The sequence below is a fragment of the Bos taurus genome, chromosome 14 (genome assembly GCF_002263795.3).
Source record: "Bos taurus isolate L1 Dominette 01449 registration number 42190680 breed Hereford chromosome 14, ARS-UCD2.0, whole genome shotgun sequence".
Taxonomy (NCBI): Eukaryota; Metazoa; Chordata; class Mammalia; order Artiodactyla; family Bovidae; genus Bos; species Bos taurus.
This window is the reverse complement of record NC_037341.1, coordinates 64,676,984-64,698,597: the sequence shown is the minus strand read 5'-3', so window position 1 is coordinate 64,698,597 and position 21,614 is coordinate 64,676,984. Positions and strand designations below refer to the sequence as shown.

General features: G+C 38.4%; 1 protein-coding gene across 16 annotated transcripts in view; it reads left to right on the top strand.

Annotated features, from left to right (window-relative positions):
• VPS13B (vacuolar protein sorting 13 homolog B) overlaps nucleotides 1-21,614 on the top strand; it is an 806,276-nt gene that overhangs the window by 560,971 nt on the left and 223,691 nt on the right. For all 16 annotated transcript variants that reach the window (XM_059874347.1, XM_059874354.1, XM_005215634.5 and 13 more), the window contains one exon: nucleotides 3,045-3,732. In XM_059874347.1, the coding sequence (XP_059730330.1) occupies nucleotides 3,045-3,732 (688 nt within the window). The remainder of the gene's footprint in view (nucleotides 1-3,044; nucleotides 3,733-21,614) is intronic.

The window sequence follows — 21,614 nt, the reverse complement described above, 5'->3', positions numbered from 1 at the left end:
GGGTATTTACTGTATGCCAGGCAATGAATGCACTGACCTCTTCAGGTACATTAATTCATTGAATCCTTATGCTAACCCCTTGAGGTCAGGCTTATTATTCCCATTTTACAGATGAGATTATGTAGCCTTAAAGAGGATTGTAATTTATCCAGTAGCACACAACAAGAAAGTGTTGCACTTAACCCTGCTTCTGTCTGACTCCAAGACCTTTAGATTGTTTTAACACTATCTGAATCTGCCACCACAGAGTATCCTAGACTACTCTAGAATATTCTAGTGAAAGTGAAAGTTAAGTCGCTCAGTCGTGTCCAACTCTTTGCCACCCCGTGGACTGTAGCCTACCAGGCTCCTCCGTCCATGGGATTCTCCAGGCAAGAACACTGGAGTGGGTTGCCATTTCCTTCTCCAGGGGATCTTCCCCACCCAGGGATTGAACCCAGGTCTCCCGCATTAGAGGCAGACACTTTAACCTCTGAGCCACCAGGGAAGCCCAGAATATTCTAGTAGAAAATAATAAATCCTAAAGTGAAGGAATGGGAAGCCTGGTGTGCTGCAGTCCATGGAGTTGCAAAGAGTCAGATACAACTGAGCAACTGAACAGCAACAAAAATAAAAGTATGAATTAAGTACCAGGAACACCAAGGAGGAAAAGAGTTAGCGCAATGCCCAGACAGGTGTCATTGTTCTGAGTTTTCATGGAGAGCTCAGTGTTGGTGTGCTATAGCAGTTTCAGAAGAGGCTCAAGCAGGGAAGCAGCATGGTATACAGAGAAGGGTTTAAAAGAACGGGGTGTCTTCAGAGAAAAGGGATTAGCTATTTTTGTTTCAAATACTATATTTTTTTAATGACATTCTGCGCTCCTCCACAAAATTAAAATAAATTAACAAAAAATTATTTGAAAATTTTTAATGACTGTTACATCATTGCCTTGAATGAACTGTCCTTTAACATTTTCACAAGCAACTTATAATGTGGAAAACTGATTTTATATTGACCAAATTAAGGAAGAGCCTACAAAATGAAGCTCATTACCCAGTACTGTGGGGAATATTTTTTCACTGCTGATGGGAATACAGATTGCTGCTAAGTCACTAAAGTCGTGTCCGACTCTGTGCAACCCCATAGACAGCAGCCCACCAGGCTCCCCCATCCCTGGGATTCTCCAGGCAAGACCACTGGAGTGGGTTGCCATTTCCTTCTCCAATGCATGAAAGTGAAAAGGGAATACAGATTAGTGCACCCTTTTGGAAAGGTGCTGGCAATATTTGATAACCTTAAAACTTTTTCATACCATTTACCTAGTAATTCTACTTCTAGGATCCTGTCTTAAGAAAATCTTATTTAGATGTTTGTCATAGATGTTTGTTGGCAAAAATTGAATACCTAATTGTCCAGCTATATGGGAATAGTTGAACAAATTGCACCTAACACTGAATTAAATATTATGCAGCTTTTTAAAAATGACATTTCTGAAGAGTATATTAATATGTTTAAAAATTTTATTACCAATTTGTCTCTCCAATATTATTATAACCCTAAAGGGTAGGGGTAAGGAGAACCTATGCACAAGTAAGGAAAAAAGACAAAAGGAAATACACTAAAAGATTGGCATTGGTTGTGTTTGCTAGTAAGAGGGGGCTTCCCTTGGTGCTCCCTGGTAAAGAATCCACCTGCAATGCAGGAGATCTGGGTTAGATCCCTGGGTTGGGAAGATCCCCTGGGGAAGGGAAAGGCTACCCACTCCAGTAAAAAAGACTTCCCTGGTGGCTCAGACAGTAAAGCATCTGGTAGTAAGAAGGGAATTGGGAAGATTTTGTTTTTCTCTCAGATTTTCCATGAGTTCTTCAATCATTAGTGAAAGTCACTCAGTCTTGTCCAACTCTCTGCAACCCCATGGGTTATACAGTCCATGGAATTCTCCAGGCCAAAATACTGGAGTGGGTTGCCATTTCCTTTCCAGGGGATCTTCTCAACCCAGGGATCGAACCAAGGTCTCCCGCATTGCAGGTGGATTCTTTACCAGTTGAGCCACCAGGGAAGCCCGAGTGCTTTAATAAATCTGAATTACTTCAGTGAAAAAGCAAGTGAGTATCTAGGACTCAGTAGTGTATTAGAAACTAATTAATGGTTTTGGGGGACTAAGAAAAGGGAACCAAAGAATCAAACTGGAGGTCTTGCAGTTGTGCTGACAAAATAGTCATGACTGTTGCCGCCGCCACGTTGTTCTTTGTTCTCTACATAGGCAGTTGTTGGTGGAAGTATTTGAGAAAGTACGGATACATTTAGTGCACAAAGGGAAAATCCACATTTAAGGGTTTTAATTACTTACATTTTGTTGGATCAACTTACATTTATCCTTGTTTCAAGTCCTATTGTAGTAAAGGAAAATAAACATCATTTTGAATGGCACACATTTATTTTAGTTTACTTTTCTTTGTCTTTCATAATTTAGGACTACTGACTTTTCCCTCTCCTACTATCCAAAATCCTGTAAATCAGTTTTACAATGATAGAGTAAACAGTATAATCTACTCCTGCCTAAAATTAATTTCAACCAATAGTAATCATGATTTGGAAACAGTTTATTATGCTACTTGGAAAATCACCATAAAGGATACTAACTGAGGCATTATATGTACACACATACTACTTTGTGTTAGTCCAAAGAAAGTAAAGTCTGACATTGAAAAGTATATTTTATTTATTTTTTCTTTCGGCTGAGCCACGTGGCTGTTGGGATCTTAGTTCCCCAACGAGGGATTGAACCCTCACCCCCTCACCTTTGTCAGTGAAAGCACTAAGTTCTGACCACTGGCCTGCCAGAGAATTCCCCTGAAAAGTATCTTTTAATGATAGAAATGCACATATGATGTTTTTCTCAAGGATTGCCTTGGCATTTTAATATGCATAATTTCTTGAAAGGGCACCTACTTTATTTTTATGATTACTCTTATACTAGACCCAGTTTTAATGTTTCTATAACATTTACATAGTAACACTTGGAATACAGTTAGTTTAAAATATTTTATCATTTTTCCTTGCAGATCACTAAGCAAGAACAGAAAAAAATGGATACATATGATGGAAGCATGGCTGAGAGCTCATCTCGGTACAGTGGTGCCCAGGATAGTGGAATCGGCAGTGACAGCGTTAAAATCAGAATAGTACAGATAGAGCAGCACAGCGGTGCCAGTCAGCACCGCATCGCCCGTCCCTCACGCCAGTCGTCAATTGTAAAAAATCTAAATTTTATTCCTTTTGACATATTTATTACTGCAAGTAGAATCTCACTAATGACCTATTCCTGTACGGCCTTACCCAAATCGAAATCACAAGAACAAAAGGATAATGAAAAAACAGGCAAGAGTTCATTAAACCTGCCAGAAGTCGATTCAGATGTCGCAAAGCCCAGCCAGGCGTGTATTTCCATGGTAACAGCAGAAGATCTCTTAAGCAGCAACATATCTTTTCCTTCAGGGAAAAAAATAGGGGTCATCTCTCTCGAAAGTCTGCATGCATCCACAAGGTCATCTGCTAGACAAGCCCTCGGCATGACCGTCGTTCGGCAGCCTGGAAGAAGAGGAACCGGTGACCTGCGACTAGAACCTTTCTTGTACTTTATTGTATCCCAGCCTTCTTTGCTTCTGAGTTGTCACCACAGGAAGCAACGGGTGGAAATATCCATTTTTGATGCTGTGCTTAAAGGGGTTGCCTCTGATTACAAATGTACAGGTAAGAGCTTTCAAATTTACTAGGGTGCTAATAACCACTAGTACATATTAAGTTTTATTCCCAAAGTTTTAAGATTGATCAAACAGGAAACAGCTGGCAAACCAGACAAAACTTCTTTCCTCTACCGAATATGTAAATATGTAAAGTTCATGTCCCACAGCTGAATCACGTTTAAGTAAATGTTTGAAAAGTAACAAGATTTAGCCTTGGTGTTCTTACTGTGCCTCTGAATTTTTTTTCCAGGAGCTGAATGAAACAGGGGCTCTTTCTGGGCTATTGAAATGCTTAACAATTTCCAATGATTAGGAAGCAAAGTGTTTTTTTTTTCGTATTAATGGACCTTAGGTTTGCTTTCCATATCAATGCTGCTGCTAAGGTTAAAAAAAGAAAAACTTTAGAAAATGAAGTTTATTGTTTTGGTATTCTTTTGCCATAATCATCTTGCTGTAAAAGCTTGATATTAAATGTATTTGAGAAGGTTTATTAGCAAAATAAGATGACAACGATTTTACACATCTACAACAAGAACATTTATTAGTGGGTGTCAGCCAACTGCCTCTTGTTGCCCCATCCGTGCCTGCCTAAAACCAAAGAGTGCCATATATTATAATAATTATATTGAACGTCTGAAGCTTGTTACATGTTGAGACTAGGAAAGTGATCAGGGATTCAGATTTAAGACATATGTGCTGTTAAGTAATAAGAGCTAATGAAAACAGGGCCAGACCAGGTACAGAGAGCTTTTCCCAGAGTTAATGCAGAATTCGGAGAAGGCACTGGCAACCCACTCCAGTACTCTTGCCTGGAAAATCCCATGGATGGAGGAGCCTGGTAGGCTGTAGTCCATGGGGTCGCGAAGAGTCGGACACAACTGAGTGACTTCACTTTCACTTTTCATTTTCGTGCATTGGAGAAGGAAATGGCAACCCACTCCAGTGTTCTTGCCTGGAGGATCCCAGGGACGGTGGACCCTGGTGGGCTGCCGTCTCTGGGGTTGCACAGAGTCGAACACGACTGAAGCGACTTAGCAGCAATGCAGAATTAGAGATTTGTCAGGAAAGACTTCCCAGAAAGGGTAGCAGGATCATCTAAGACCTGGTATTGGAAGAGGGCCCTCACAAGCTCAGGTATAACTCAGGCATTTTATTGCTCTCAGGTGGTCCCATCTAGCAGATGAACGTCAGCAGTAAGGCATTTGGATGATTTGTCCATTCTGGAAGTCAGGCTGGTTCGTTCTTGGCGCTAAGGATAGTCATTTTATACAACAGGCTCCTGAGGAGTAGATCCTGGGGCTTCCTGAGGAAGAGCCCCAGGAAATAAGTCAGAGGAACCCTGGGCTCTTGCTGAGGAATAGTTCAAGTCCTTGACTTTAGAAAGTGGTAACTGACCAGTTGCTAAGGAGGAATAGCCTAGGGTTACCTTCTAGACTGCCTGCTAGCCGTCTCTGCATTAGTGCTTGTGCTGGATCATACTGGCTCAGAAGAGCTAATTGTTAAATTTTTAGGAACTTTGAAAGACAGTTGTTAAACCACTGCTAGTTTAAATCACTATAGTGAGAGTATTTACAAAACAGATATTAGCAAATGCTGTCAATCAGCTCTCCTACTCTGAGAGCCAGTGTTAAACATTTATCAGTAACCACTGCCTCCCTTCTTCAAACATGCTTTCATTTACTGAGCACCTGTAATATAATGGCTCCTTCTATTCAATGGAGATGAGAGAGGTGCTGAGGTAGTTTATGTTATATTATTCAAGGACTCATGCCTACAGACCTGATACCTGTTTGGGTATCTGCTTAGCACTGGCAAAAACTAGGTGTAGGACTGGGAGAACAAAAGTTCATCCACATCCCTCCCTAACGGCTTTCAGCTGCGGTTGCTTTATGGGTGGGTGGCTTCAGCAGCTTCTGCTAAAAGATATTGATAACTGAGTTCAGCAGAGTTATCAGGGCTGATAGCAAAGGTGTACATTGGAATTATAATAGGTTCCTAGCTTGAAATGATAAAGTATCTTAAAAAAAAAAAAAAAAAAACCTTCTTGTGCGTAGACCAATGTGGAACCCAGTTTTAGCAGATGAAGTTTACAAGGTTATATACCAGATTGAGTATAGGAGATTTACATGTTGGAGGAAAAGTCTTACCTACCTCCTAAGGAGCTTCTTCACATAATATTCTTGTGGATACCTTGCTTTACACAAAAAGCATCTCCTTGGACATTTACACTGTCCAAATAGAGTCATCAATATAAGTCATCGTATTTCCTTAAAATGAATTTAGTGAAATTTGTCAGAAACAAGTAGTTAAATTTAACAGCTAAAAAAAAATGACTAGCAATTATTGTGTACTCAGTCTGTGCCAGGCATTGTAATAACTGCTTTAAATGCATTATCTCATTTAATCCTCCTAACAGCTCTGTGGGAAATATGTTCCCATGTTATATGTAAAGAAACTGAAGTTTGGAGAAATCACTTCTCCAAGATGACAAATAAACAGAGCTAAAATACAAAACCAAGATTTTCTGGACTTTCTGAGTCCGGTCTCTCAACCTGTATGGATCCTTAGAGTGGAGAGAAAAATATGAATCTCAGTTTTTAGTCAACCTCCATTGTCCTTCTCCAGACCATGCAAATAGTTCCCTTTTTTTGTTTTAACTGGTGAATTTGTATATATGTGTCCATGTGACTACAGAATACAGCCTCTCTCAGTACTTTGACAACCTGAGCTGAAATTCTAACTCTCACTTAGGAAACGTGTACCCATCCATCTCATAGGGCGATTATGAAATTGAAAAGAGATCATTAATGAAAGTGTTGCAGGAAGGGGGAACCCCTTCCAGGGCCCAAAACTGGGCTCTTGTCTAACACTTGGAAATGAATTGTCCGAGGAGACACATGTGCTGACAAAGGAAGACATTTTATTGGGAAAGGGCACCCAGGTGGAGAGCAGTAGGGTAAGGGAACCCAGGAGTACTACTCTGCTGCGTGGCTTGCAGTCTCGGGTTTTATGGTGATGGTATTAGTTTCCCGGTGGTCTTTGGCCAGTCATTCTAATTCAGAGTCTTTCCTAGTGGTGCACGCCTTGCTCAGCCAAGATGGATGCTAGCGAGAGGGATTCTTGGAAGTGGAGGGACACGCAGTGTCTCCTTTAGACCTTTCCCGAACTCTTCCGGTTGGTGGTGGCTTATTAGTTCCATATTCCTTATCAGGATCTCCTGTCATAAAACAACTCATGCAAATAGTTACTATGGTGCCTGGCCAGGGTGGGAGGTTTCAATCAGTGTGCTTCCCCTAACAAAAGTACTTTTCAGGCTATGCAAGTACTGCACCCTCACAAACTCACAAATGTTTGCTGCTACTGTTTTAGTTATTAATATATAGTAGAAAGATTACTGGGATTCCCAGGTGGCTCAGTGGTAAGGAATCCAGAGACCTGGGATCGATCCCAGGGTCGGGAAGATCCCCTGGAGAAGGAAATTACGAAGTAGAAAGCCTGGAATTTAATTGGCCCTACTATTTATTAGCAGAGTGATCTTAGCCAAGCATTTCACTTCTTTGAGTTTCTGCTTCCTTTTGTATAAAACGTAATGATTATAGTAGATACCAACAAGGTTCATTCCAGGTGTAGAGTTTTCTCATTCTGTAATTTGGAATTCATCTCCCCACACTTACCTTTCTAAAAAAATTTTTTTTTTCTCTAAAAATATTTAAACTAGCTTTGGCCTCAGAGAGTTGACATCTGTAAGCCACTACTGTATCAGATTACAGTATATTTCAATTTGTTTTAAAGATGCATATTTATATGCATATTTGATATTTTAGTGGACCATTCATTAGTTTATTCAATACTTAAATACATAAATTTAAAAAATGTTAATGAAGTTATTTTTCAAATACTGATGTGAGGAATATCTGTTTTAAATTGGTCCACTTGAATGAACTATCCAAGTCCCATTATCAATTTAGCTATCCAGAAACACTTCATGTAGCACTTGTTTATCCCGAAGAAAGCAATGTTCCATGTCCAGGATTCTTTTGAAGCCTTGAAATAGTAACCATGTGGGTAAGAAAACAGAGAAAATATGAATAACCATAGCATTAACATTCATGGGGAAGAGAATTAGTAAGGTAAAGGTGACCAGTTGCATTCCTGGATTCTGAAGTGAAGGACTATTTACAGTGTCTTAATTGGAGGGACAAAAAAGGGTGTCACCAGGCAACTTTCTAAGAAATTAGGTCAAGGAAAAGTTAAAGGCATCATAAGTTAAAAATTAAAGAAGTAATATATTATGTCTTTCTGTAGTGTTCATGCTTTCTCTCTTAATACTAAAATTAATCCTTTTTAATAAGGTAACTCAAGTGGCAGCCAGCCCTTAGCAGTTTTAGCATATATATGAATTTCAGTGATTGCCCAATTTTAGCATTTCAGAAATGCCTTAAGTTGTTATGGATATAATGTGTTTTCTTCTTTAAGAAGACAAAAACATTTGATTTTTAAAAATTTATAACACAGTGTTGAACTTGTAATTGTTTACTGTTTTATGTGAAAGTCATAAACCATTGTTACATGTGCTAATGTTCCTTTGTGTGGAAATCATATGGAATTTAAAATAAACAAAGAATTTTGTTTCACTCTTTAAAAACATACCATGTTCAGAGGATAATTTTTCAAAAAGTCATAATTCTTTTATAAATATAAAATGAAGATGTCAGAGATTTTACTTAGTTCATTAATTAATGAGGGAACCAATAAGAATGTTACCAAAAATTCATATACAGGAGACCTGTAGGCCCTGATCCTCTCAGATTTTGATTCTCTTATTCAGTAGGGTCATAAAAATGATAAGTCACTTGATCATTGACTTGGGAAGCCCCAAGAAAAGCCCCCATGATCTTGGGAAGCCCCAAGGAAAGCTTAGTATCATTTGAATGGGATGATTTAAGGAAAACTGCTTGAATTTTGAGGAATGAAATAAGAATACTCATTTTTTTTTTTCACAGTAGTAGATTTTTTTCTGAGTTTCCCTGGTGGGTCAGTGGTAAACATTTCCACCCAGCAATGCAGGAGATGCAAGTTGGATCGCTGGATCGGGAAGATCCCCTGGAGAAGGAAATAGTAACCCACTCCAGTATTCTTGCCTGGGATATTCCATGGACAGAGGAGCCTGGCAGGCTACAGTCTACGGGCTCACAAAAGAGTTGGACACCACAACTGAGTGACTAAACAAAACAACACCAAGGTTTCTCTCTAGCTACAATTCAGAATAATTTTTAGTATTCTGTGTAATTTACCTGCCTGCTTCTCGTCTGTGTTTCTTTGTAATGTTTGTGGTTGCTCTGAGGTTTCCAGTGTACATACTGAATCTTTCACAGTCAATCTTTTGCTCGGTTTTCAATCTCTGACTCTTTGTGACCCCATTGACTGCTGCTTGCCAAGTTTCCCTGTCCTTTTCTATATCCTGGAGCTTGCTCAAACTCATGCCCATTGAGTTGATGATGCCATCCAACCTTCTCATCCTCTGTATCCCTCTCCTCCTGTCCTCAATCCTTCCCAGCATCAGAGTCTTTTACAGTGAATCAGACTTTGTGTCAGGTGGCCAAAGTATTGGAGCTTCAGCTTCAGCAGCAGCCCTTCCAATGAATATTCAGGGTTGATTGTTTCAGGATTGACTGGTTTGATCTCCTTACTGTCCAAGGGACTCTAAAGAGTCTTTTCCAGCACCACAGTTCAAAAGTATCAATTCTTCAGTGCTCAGCTTTCTTTATATCTGTCCAGCTCTCATATCTGTACATGACTACTGGAAAAACCATAGCTTTGACTATACAGACCTTTGCTAGCAAAGTGATGTCTCTGCTTTTCAATACACTGTCTAGTTTTGTCATAGTTTTTCATCCAAGGAGTTAGCATCTTTTCATTCTTAATCTTTCACAGTCTATTTAGTAGTAATATTTTATCACTTCAAGAAAATGTAGGAACCTTATAATCATAAAGGTCCCTTTCCCCTTCCCCATTTATGTTATAGTTATCATATATATTACTTTTCACCTACTGAAAATCCTACCAGATACAATTTTGACCTTTGTGTCAGTAATCTTATATACTTTAAAGAACTAAAGAGGAAAAAACTAGTATGTTTTATAAATATTTCCCAGGTATTTACCGTGTCCAGAGATCTTCCTCCATTCCTAAAGTTCTGAGTTTTTCTCTGGTGCATTTTCCTTCAACATTAAGAACTTCTTTAGCATTTCTTTGAGAGCAGACCTGCTAGTAACAAATTCTCTGAGTTTTCTGTTATCTGGGAGTATTTGTTTCCTCTCATTCCTGAAGGATATTTTTGCTAGATATAGAATTCTAGGTTAATATTTCTTTCTGTGCTTCAGAAATATTGTTCCACTGTCTTCTATCCCCTCTGCTTTCTTATGAGAAATGCATGATAATTCCAACCGTTGCTTCCATAAATGTAGCGTGTTGGTTTTCTCTAGCTGTCTTTAAGGTTTTTTTTGTTTACCTTTGATTTCCTGAGTTTTATTATATGATGTTTCTGGTCTAGATTTCTTTAAATTTATCCTGTTTGAGGTTCTCTGAGTTTCTTGACTCTGTAAATATTTTAAAATTAAATTTAGGAACTTTTTAGCTATTATTTCTTTCTGTACCAGTCTTTCTCCTCTTCTTTTAGGACTCCACGGTTAAACTTTTTTATATTATTCTTCAGATTCCTGAGACTCCATTCATGGTTCATTTCCCCCCCCCTCTCTGTTCTTCATATTAAATAATTTCTATTGGATTTTTCTGTGGTGATATTTCCATTTGATTATTTTTTATAGTTTCTTCTTCACTTCTGAGAACCTCTGTATTTCCATTCATTTCAAGCATGTTTACCTGTATCTCATGAAACATAGTACCTCCATAAAATTTTAAATGCTTGTGTCACTGCCACCATAGAACAGCCACTGCACTACTTCCTACACTCACACACACACACACCTTACCCTAGGGGGAAAACCAGAAGAGAAAAAAAGAAAAATAAAAAGCAGCTGGTTTCCCCAGCAGTCTTGAAAACCACATGGGCCTTATCTGCCAGACGAGGTTTCTGTTGGACTTTTGGCTGTTCCTGCCATCACTGTGCACCACAACTTAGAACTCACTCTCAAATCAGAGTTATAAGGAAAAAGATGAAAAACAAATGGAAAATTCACCACCGTTGGATCATATCTGCAATTTAACTCCCGTCCCCAGTCTCTATTGTTCTTGTTTACTTTTCAGAGTTGTCAGGTATTTGTGTTTTGTCCTTTTTCTTGAGTTAATTTAAGCAGCATGGGGATTGGACTGTAGTAAGCTTATTCCAATTTTGGCTGGCACCAGAAATCCTGAAATTTTAAGATAATGAAAATATTTTCTGGTCCGTTAGCAGAGACATGGTTTTCTGAGAAACTTAATACAGGATTTCCTCTAAAAGTGATACTTTAATATCTTTACATCTATGAGCACAGATCAGTTAAATATATTGTAGTGAGTAATAACTGTTCCCAGGGAGTTGTCAGCATTAACTTGATCCTGCCCATGTCACCATTAAGCAAAGAACATACCCCAATACTCAAAGGGTGGTAGTAGTGTTCTCTCAATGTGTTTCTTAGGGATATTCTTTCATATATTATAAAATCAAGTTAAAAGAGGAAATGCTGTAAAACTCATTGTTCCTTATGTCAGTCTGCCTTCTCAGCAGATGTGGCTGTATATATACACATATGTGTGTGTCATATATACTTTATGTACATATATATTTAAAAACCTAATTATATATGAGATGCCAGCAGAATAAAATGGAATCTACATGTATACCTGTATCTGCATTTGTTTGAGAAAACTGAAGTGAAATAAGAGTGATGAGAATTGCTTATGATTTTGAAAGTGTCATTAATAAAATATAATCCCCATTCTACATAATTTAGTGATCTTGAGTAGCATGCATGCTAAGTCGCTGCAGTCATGTCCATCTCTTTCAACCCTATGGACTGTAGTCTGCCAGGTTTTAAATTATGCAGTGTTTTGTGTTATTCTCCATAATATTTAAAAAATGGAAAATTTTTTGAAGTATAAATTATCAACTTAAATTTCTTTTATAAATATTGGTACTAATAATCTACAAATGATTGCCCATCTAGTTCAAGTAGATAGTACATCTGTGAGTCAACAGGTTTCTTTTTAAAATATTAAAATATGGCCTTTCTCCATGCCCTTGTAACTTAGAGCAACCTCTAACAGAAATGAGATCTTGTGCCAGCACCTTTACATGTAGCAGCTGTATTATTGGCAATTCTCATTTAAATAAAGATGTATGTAGTTGTTTTAACATAATCATATTAGTTGTGTTTATAAATATTTAAAAGTTGGTATTTGTTTTGTTTAAGGTAATGGAGTCCAGATTGGAAATTGCCTCATATCTTGACTATGCAGCCCAAGGCAGCCTCAAAAAGTCATTTTTCTTCTTGTTTGTTTGGGGCTTTTTGTTTGTTTTTGAAGAAATGACTCTGCCATCTGGTCAATTGTGAAGGACTTGAACCATTCTAAGGGAACTTCACTATTCCTGCCCCACCCCAACTATACTTCCTCAGTATGCAGTCATTCGAGGATCTTATTACTCATTTATGGGTGCTAGAAACTAACAAAGTAGTTTGAAAACATTACTTTCACCCTCTTGCAACCTTTTTATCTTAACGTAATTTTTCAGGCATTAGCCAAACTAAAATACAGAAATTACAGTTGATTAGAACTTTTCTTGGGGCTTTCCAGGTGGCTCAGAATCTGCCTGCCAAGCAGGAGACGTGGGTTTGATCACTTGGTCAAAAAGATCCCCTGGAGGAGGAAATGGCAACCCACTCCAAGTGTTGCCTAGGACTCCTCTTGCCTAGGAGATCCCATGGTCAGAGGAGCCTAGTGGGCTACAGTTGAGGGGTGTCACGAGGAGCTAGCCATGACTTAGAGACTAAAAAACAACAAAAAACTTACCCTACTGAAAAAGCAGGTTATAGCACAACTCTTGTGTAAAATCCATGTCATAATACCTCTAGTAATGGGCCTTTTCTTCACTGTAAGGTTTTATAACATTACAGATATGACTTGAGGTTCAGTTAAGAGGCAGACATGGAATAGTTTATTAAGCAGTCAAGATTTGGAGTGAGTTAGTTCTGAGTTCTGATCCCAGCTCTACTGCATACTACTGTGTAACCTTGGGCAAGTCATTTAACCTCTCTAAACTTCAGTTCCTTATCTTTAATGTGGGGATATACTGGTAGCAACCTCCTGGAGTTGCTGTAAGGAGTAAACGGTATATATGAAGCTTTTAGCTAAGTGTGTAGCACAGAACTCAGTGGATGTTAATGTTAAGGTTGTTGTTGCTTTTTTTCATCACTGCTAGTATCTTTAAGCTGATTTTAAAACAGTGGTTATAATCGGCTAAAAAAAACTTCACATCATTTCAGTTCAATTATAGCTATTGTATAGTTTGAAGATTTTCAGTTATAATAATTGGCTTTTTGCTCTTTCATGGGTAGGTCTGCAGAAAATGTGCCAAAGACATTTGAGTAAACCAACAGTTAGAAAATCATAAACTGGCTTGTAACACCTCATAAATCATATCTTGATTTCATTTAGTTCTTGTGAGTTTAAGAGAAAGCTTGAATTACATGTCTCTTTAGAATTAACAGTGTTGCTAATATCCCTGGAAAGGCTTAGAATTAACCTGTGACTTTAATGTCATAATGATCACAACTTGAACATTTATCTGAAAATTTAGCTGCTAGGAAAATTTCTCGCTGGCCAGTAATGTGAAATAAAATTATTGCTTTGACAGGACTCAACAAGTAAGTTGGTCTTTTAAATGGGAGGCACTATTGTATGTCACTCAGGGAGAGTTGGTGGTGAGAAAGTTAAGTAAAGAAGTGACCCAGCCAGTGGGAGGATTTATGTATGGTGAAGAGTTCGGGAATGGAAATCAGAAGCTTAGACTTTTAGTCATGGCTCTAACGCCAAAGCTCTTTCATGCAGAAAACTGAGCTTCTTGGTGCTTTAATTTCCTTTTCTCTAAGATAGGTACAGGCATACCTCAGAGATATTGTGACTTTGGTTCTAGAACCACTGCAATAAAGCAAATATTGCAGTAAAACAAGTCACAAGAACTTTTTGGTTTCCCAGTGCATATAAAAATTATTTTCACACTGTATAGTATAGTCCCTTAAGTGTGCAATAGTGATATATCTAAAACACAATGAACATGCCTTACTTTAAAAATACTTCATTGCTAAAAATGCTAACCATCATCAGAACCTTCAGTGAGTCCTAATCTTCCTGCAGGTGTAGTGTCTTGCCTCTTTGTTGTTCAGGATGGTGATTACTGAAGGTTTGGGTGGCTGTGGCAGCATCTTAAAATAACAGTAAAGTTTGCCATGTTGATTGACTTCGTTTCATGAGTGATTTCTCTGTAGCATGCAGTGCTGCTTGATAGCCTTTTACCCATGTAGAACTTCTTCCAAAACTGGAGTTCATCCTCTCAAAACCTGCCACTACCTTATAACTAAGTTTATGTAATATTCTAAGCCCTTTGTTGTCATTTCAACAATCTTCGTGGCATCTCCATCTCAAGAAATCACTTTTTTGCTCATCCATAAGAAAAAATCCCTCCTCCGTTAGAGCTTTATCATGAGATTGCATCAGTTTAGTCACATGTTCAGGCTTCACTTCTAATTCTTGTTCTCTTGCTGTTCCCACCACATCTGCAGTTACTTTCTCCACTGGAGTCTTGAACCCCTCAGAGTCATTCATGAGAATTGGGATCAACGTCTTCCCATTGTTGATATTTTGACCTCTTCCCATGAATCACAAATGTTCTTAATGGCATCTAGAATGGTGTACCCTTTCCAGGAGGTTTTAATTTACTTTACCAGATTCATCAGAGAAATCACTGTCTATGGCAGTTAGAGCTTCACAAAATGTATTTTTTTAATAGTAAAGCTTGAAAGTTGAAATTACTCCTTGATCTATGGGCTGCAGAATGGATGTTGTGTTAACAGAAATGAAAACAACATTGATCTCGTTGTACATCTCCATCAGAACTCCTAGGTAACCAGGTGCATTGTCAATATGCAGTAATGTTTTGAAAGGAATCTTTTCTTCCCTAAGCAGTAGATCTCAACAGTGGGCTTAAAATATCCAGGAAACCGTGTTGTAAACAGATGTGCTGTCATCCAGGTTTTGTTCCATTTATAAAGCACAGATGGAGTAGGTTTAGCTTAATTCCTAAAGGCCCTAGGATTTTCAGATTGGTAAATAAGCATTGGCTTCAAGTCACCAGCTGCACTGACCCCTAATAAGAGAATCAGCCTTTGAAGCTTTGAAGCCAGGAATTGACTTCTCCTCTTTAGCTATGAGAGTCCTAGATGGCATCTTCTTCCAGTATAAGGCTGTTTTGACTACAGTGAAAATCTGTTGTTTTGTGTTGCCACCTTCATTAATTATCTTAGCTTCTGGGTCTTGATATCAGATCTTCTAGATAACTTGCTACAGCTTCTAAATTAGCATTTGCTGCTTCACCTTGAACTTGTATGTTACAGAGTTGGCCTCTTTCCTTAAATCTCATGAACTATAAACTCTGCTAGCTTCACACTTTTCTTCTGCAGCTTCCTTATCTCCTTCATCCTTTATAGAATTGAAGAGAATTAAGACCTTTCTCTGGATTAGGCTTTGGCTTAAGAAAATGTTGTGACTAGTTTGATCATCTATCCAGACCACTAAAACTTTCTCCTATCAGCAATAAAGCTGTTTTATTTTCTTATTATTTATATGTTCACTGAAGTAGCACTTTTAATTTCCCTCAAGAACTTTTCCTTTGCATTCACAACTAGGCTAACTGGTCCAAGAAGCCTAGCTTTTGGCCTGTCTGGGCTTTCAGTGTGCCTTCCTCACTAAGCTTTATCATTTCTAGTTTTTGATTTAAAGCGAGAGATGTACAACACTTCCTTTCATTTGAATATTCAGAGTCCACTGTAGGGTTATTAATTGATCTAATTTCTGTATTGTTGTATCTCAGGGAATGGGGCGTCTCCGATGGTGTAGCAGGTAAAAGAACCCACCTGCAGTGCATGAGACATATGAGATGCGGTTTCAATCCTTGGGTCAGGAAGATCCCCTGGAGAAGGAAATGTCAATCCACTCCAGTATTCTTGCCTGGAAAATCCCATGGACAGAGGAGCTTGGCAGGCTACAGTCCATGAGGTCACAAGAGTCAGACATAACTTAGCGACTAAACCACCACCACCAGTATTCTTGCCTGAGATATTTCACGGACAAAGGAGCCTGGCAGTCTACCTTCATGGGGTCACAAAGAGGGGGACATGATAGTAGCAGCTGAGCACAGAGAATAGGGGGGCCAGAGGAGAGAGAGAGACGGGGGAGTGACCAGTCAGTGGCACAGTCAAAACACATACAACACTGCATTATCTTATATGGGCATGTTTTGTGGTGCCCTAAAATAATTGCTGAGCCCACATGCTCTACTATTAGAATAGTAACATCAAAGATCATTGATCACAGATCACCGTAACACATATAATAATGAAAAAAATTGAAATATCAGAAACTTACCAACATGTGATAACACAAAGACACAAAATGAGATAATGCTTTTGGAAAAATGGCACCAGTCAACTTGCTTGACAGAGTTGCCACAAACCTTCAATTTCTAAAAGAGTCAATATCTACAAAGCGTGATAAAACAAGGTATACCTCTATAATAATATGTGTTTTTTGTAGTTTGATGGTTTAGTCTGACCTCCAAATAATGTTTGTGAAATACCTTGGAACTGTGAAATATTCAGCTGTAAATTGGGACTTCTGTAGTTATTAGCATTAGAAAGGAGAGCTTAATGGTAATAAGACTTTCCTTTTTGGACATGATAAAAAGATTAGTGTCCTGGCCCTTTTTAACACCAATTGTAATCATCAGCATATATTCATAGTGAAGGAAAAATGAGAAGAATAATTTATAGTCACTGGATTTGCCTTCAGTGTTATAGAACCCAAACAGAGTGGAGCTGAGGCTTACAGTTCAGATGAATTTGATCTTCCATGAATTTATATGACTACATTTTTTGAGTAAATAGCTTCCTCTGTGTCCTTGCTCTGAATTAATCACATGTCATATAAAGTATCTGAAACCAACATTGGAATTTATTTATTTATTTTTGGCTGCTCTGGGTCTTCGTTGCTGTCTGCAAGCTTATTTTAGCTGTGGCAAGCAGAGGCTATTCTTTCATTGTGGTACACGGACTTCTCATTGTAGCTCCCCTTGTTGCAGACCATGAGCCCTAGGGTGCATGGGCTCAGCAGTTGCAGCTCATGGACTCTAGCGTACAGGCTCAGTAGTTGCGGCTTAGTTGCCCCAAGGAATGTGGAATCTTCCCATACCAGGGATCCATCAGTGTCCCCTGCATTGGCAGACAAATTCTTAACCACTGGGCCACCAGGAAGTCACCAACATTAGAATTCAACATTAAAATAACAAAAAAAATAGTAAAGGGATCAATCACAACACGAAACGGTGTAGAAAATTAAAGAAATTAATTGAGATGATGCTTCACATATTATCTGCTGATTAGCATCATTAAGTGGGAAGAATGCACTTTCTTCTACCAAGGTATGGCAAGTTTGGTTCAAAAAATAAGAACCAGTAGACCCTGGTGATCAAACACGCCAATAGGCATTTTAATTTTTTCCACTTTTCCTTCCTATGGGCTCCAGGTTTGTAATCTCAAACCTGGAAATCTCCTTTTCCCCTTCCTGTCACATCTTAAGAGGTGAAAAAAATTCTTAGAGTTAGTCAAAATGGTTAGAGTTAGTCAAATGCCTAAATATTGACAAGGAAACGGTGCCACTGACCATTTATATAGCAATTTAGAATTGAATTTTTGGTTGATTTTGCTGTTTTTTCATTGAATTGTTTCTGTGTTTTATGGATATAGGTTCCTTCATGATTTAGTTTTCAGGTATTGTAGAAGCCTCATGGACTAGATTTGTTTCTGTGGCTACATTTAAAAAAAGAAAAATAATAAGACAGCCTTTAAGCTAAGGAGCAAAAAATAAATATAAAAAAAATAAGCAACTCAATAAACCTATAGCTTTGCCTTTTGTATATCCAGTGATTGGAAGGTGACTATTCTGATAGTAATCACTGATTGAAAGGAGTTACACTTCCAGTCATTTTTGAGCATACCAAAACTAAGTATAACCATGACTTCTGAAGGAGGCCCTTGGGAGCTGTCCCCAAATGAATTTCATACATAGAGGCAAATTGATCACATACAGTAGATCCTCCCAAAATGCTTTCCTTGACATTTCATTCCATTTATGTTAAGGGAAACTTTTGTGTATTTTTGACTGGTAATAAAAGGATTCCACTAAAGAACCATCTAGGAACATGTAGTCGATAAAGCCAGAGAGAGGAAAGGAGAGTAGGGACTCTCTAAGCCCTTGCCTGTTAGTTACCCTGAGTCCTCTTTAGGTATTTCCTCCCACCCTCCCTCCTCTGGCTAGTTATGAACTCTTTTTGATCTTCCTTAAAAATAAAGCCCTGTGAAATTGAAATCCTGATGGACTCACTATATCTACTTATAAATTATTTTAAAGTGTCATTTCAGTCTTCTTTGTATAAAGGTTGATATACCCAGCCACCTTTGTAAAAGGAGTCTCTAACTTCTAGTTTAAAAAATGAAAAGGAATCAACTTTGGCTTGCAAATTGCATATCCTAGACTCACTTGTAGGCCAAGCATTTCTAAAGGATGAGAAAGAAGCTGAGAATACAGTTTTGATAACTCTCAGAACCAAAATGCAAAGATATTGTCAGGTCTGTAATTTCTCCTTAGCAAAGATTATTTTATATGGAAGTAAAATATGTTGACTCATATTTCAGACTTGAATAATTATTATTTGAAAAGCTAAATATTAAGAAGTTTAGTAGCTTTTAAGGTTAAAATTGGGCATATGAAGTGAACTGACAGTCGCTCAGTCGTGTCTGACTCTTTGCTGTCCCATGAACTGTAGCCCTCCAGGCTTCTCTGTCTATGGTATTCTCCAGGCAAGAAAACTGGAGTGGGTTGCCGTTCCCTTCTCTATGGAATCTTCCTGATCCAGAGAACGAACCTGAGTCTCCCGCATTACAGGTGGATTTTTTACCATCTGAGCCACAGGGGAAGCCCAAAATTGAGTATAATTTCCACTATTTTTTTTACCTTTTACATTATATTCCTCTTATTTTATATAAGCAGTAAAGATTTTTCAAAATTAAAAAAACAAAAAACTAAGAAGAATGATACTTGAAAGGTATACCACACATATACTCCTATTTTGTTTAGAGTTTGTGTTTAAGAAACAAAACTGTTTATTGAACGTCTACCATAACATGTCCATACAAACCACAGTACATATATTATCTAATATAATATTCTCAACATCCCCATAATTTAGTTTATTATCCCCATTTTGAAAACAATCGGAGACTCAGGGAAGTTAAAATTAAATTTACCCAGTTTAAGGAGTCAGGATTTATATCCAGATCTATGTACCTCCAGGGCTTCCCAGGTGGCTCAGGTGGTAAAGAATCTGCTTGCAATGTGGGAGATCTGGGTTCGATCCCCGCGTTGGGAAGATCCCCTGGATGAGGGCATGGCAACCCACTCCAGTATTCTTGCCTGGAGAATTCCATGGACAGAGGAGCCTGACAGACTACAATCCAAGGAGTCTCAAAGAGTCAGACACAACTGAGCAACTAACACTTTCACTTCACTATGTACCTCCAGAGTTCATGTTCTTTCATTACCCTACACACTTTTTTTCCTGTTACAAACTGAGTCCCTGATGGTGTCCTGGGCCCAGTGACCTTCTTGGGTTTCCCTGGTGGCTCAGCTGGTAAAGAATCCACTGACAATACGATCCCTGGGGTGAGAAGGGAAAGGCTATCCACTCCAGTATTCTGGCCTGGAGAATTTCATGGACTGCATAGTCCACAGGGTCGCAAAGATTCGCACGCTACTGAGCAGCTCTCACTTCAAACTGATGTAAACTCTTCTTTAAGAAAATGTTAGAAAGCTCCATGGAATAAAGGCTGTTTTCAGTAAGTCCTGGGTCAATAATAAACTGTTTCACAAACCTCTTTCATGTGACAGTATCTTACCACTTATCAGTTGTGCCTCTAGAGTTCATCAAAAGTCACTTAACGTGCTCTTTCATAAACATGAGGCTTCCCTCATAGCTCAGTTGGTAAAGAATCTGCCTGCAATGCTGGAGACTTCAGTTTGATTTCTGGGTCAGGAAGATCTGCTGGAGAAGGGACAGGCTACCCATCCAGTATTCTTGGCTTTCCCTTGTGACCCAGCTGGTAAAGAATCAGCCTGCAATGCAGGAGACCTGGGTTTGATCCCTGGGTTGGGAAGATCCCCTGGAGATGGAAAAGGCTACCCACTTCAGCCTGGAAAATTCTGGCCTGGAGAATTCCATGGACTATATAGGCCACGGGTTCACAGAGAGTCAGAAACAATTGAGCAACTTTCATTTCACTTCACTTCATAAACATGATGGCTCTGGATACCTCAGGCCAGAGAGAACCAGTCTCCCTAAACAGTCACAGATGCCACTTTGGTTCTGTGGCATGCTGGGATATGCCTGATAGCTGATATGCCTGATATGCTGATATGCCTGATATGCTGATAGCAGACTTCAGCATGCTTGTGACATAATAACAGGTGGCTTTAAAGTGAATGAAATATATAATCTGTTTTTCCTTTTTAAAAACCAAATAGTAGATCTTTCAAGACTTTCTAGAATTAGTAAAATGGAGACAAGTAAAATCTTGAGGCTATTTGCAGTGCTACATCGTACAAGTATTTGTGTTGTGCCACTGAGAAATTTGTGATGTTTTCATGATGTGCAGCTATCAGAAAATTCAGGGTGGGCAGGAAAAAGGAAGGGAAACTCAGTGCAATATGAAATCAAAGCCAAAAGTTGCTGAAATTTTAATCTACAGTAATAGTTTAGGGATCACATTAATTTTAATTATATATCATCAGTAAGCATCAGTAGGATTGAAAATTAAAGCATGATATAATTTCAAAAGTATTTGATAATACTGAGCAGGATTTGGTTGGGATTGCAAATAGCAACAGGATTACATTAGTACAGCAAGAAGCTAATACAGAAATAAGACGATAGATTATTTGCTTACTAAAGAAAACATGCTTAAAATGAAGCACACGAAAACTCAATTAATCATATTTATTTTTCAAGATTTATCCCCCAAATTTCAATTAATAATATTTTTTTCTGGTAACATAAATTTAGAGGAACTCTCTATCATGGGGAGATTTGATTCTCTTGACCTTGCTCCCTATATAACTTAGCATTCATCTTCCATAGGATGTAAAAGACAAGGGTATCATGAGAAAATTGAATCAAAGAGTCAGAAACATTATGGTGACTATAGTTACTTGCATCTTCCTCCATGAAAACTTTGCCTGGAACTTTCAGGGAAAATAACCGATGGACCAATTTCTTTTTCTGCCCTTCTTTAACCAGTTCAGTTGTGAGAGGTGTTCTTAAGCACAAAAGTAGTGAAGATAAAGCAGAAACAGACATGAATTATCAACTCCATTGTAAACCTGTGGTTGGTAAAAGTAACTGTGGCAGAAGAGAGAGGGGGAAAGAGGAAGAAAATGATGTTGGTATGGAGTCTCACTCTGGTTCTCTTTATAATCATTATGTAGCTTGGAAATAAAGAGATTCTTAGGACACAAAGCTTTTTAAAACTCAAAGTTTTTACTCAAGGCAAAAAAACCCAAAATGGG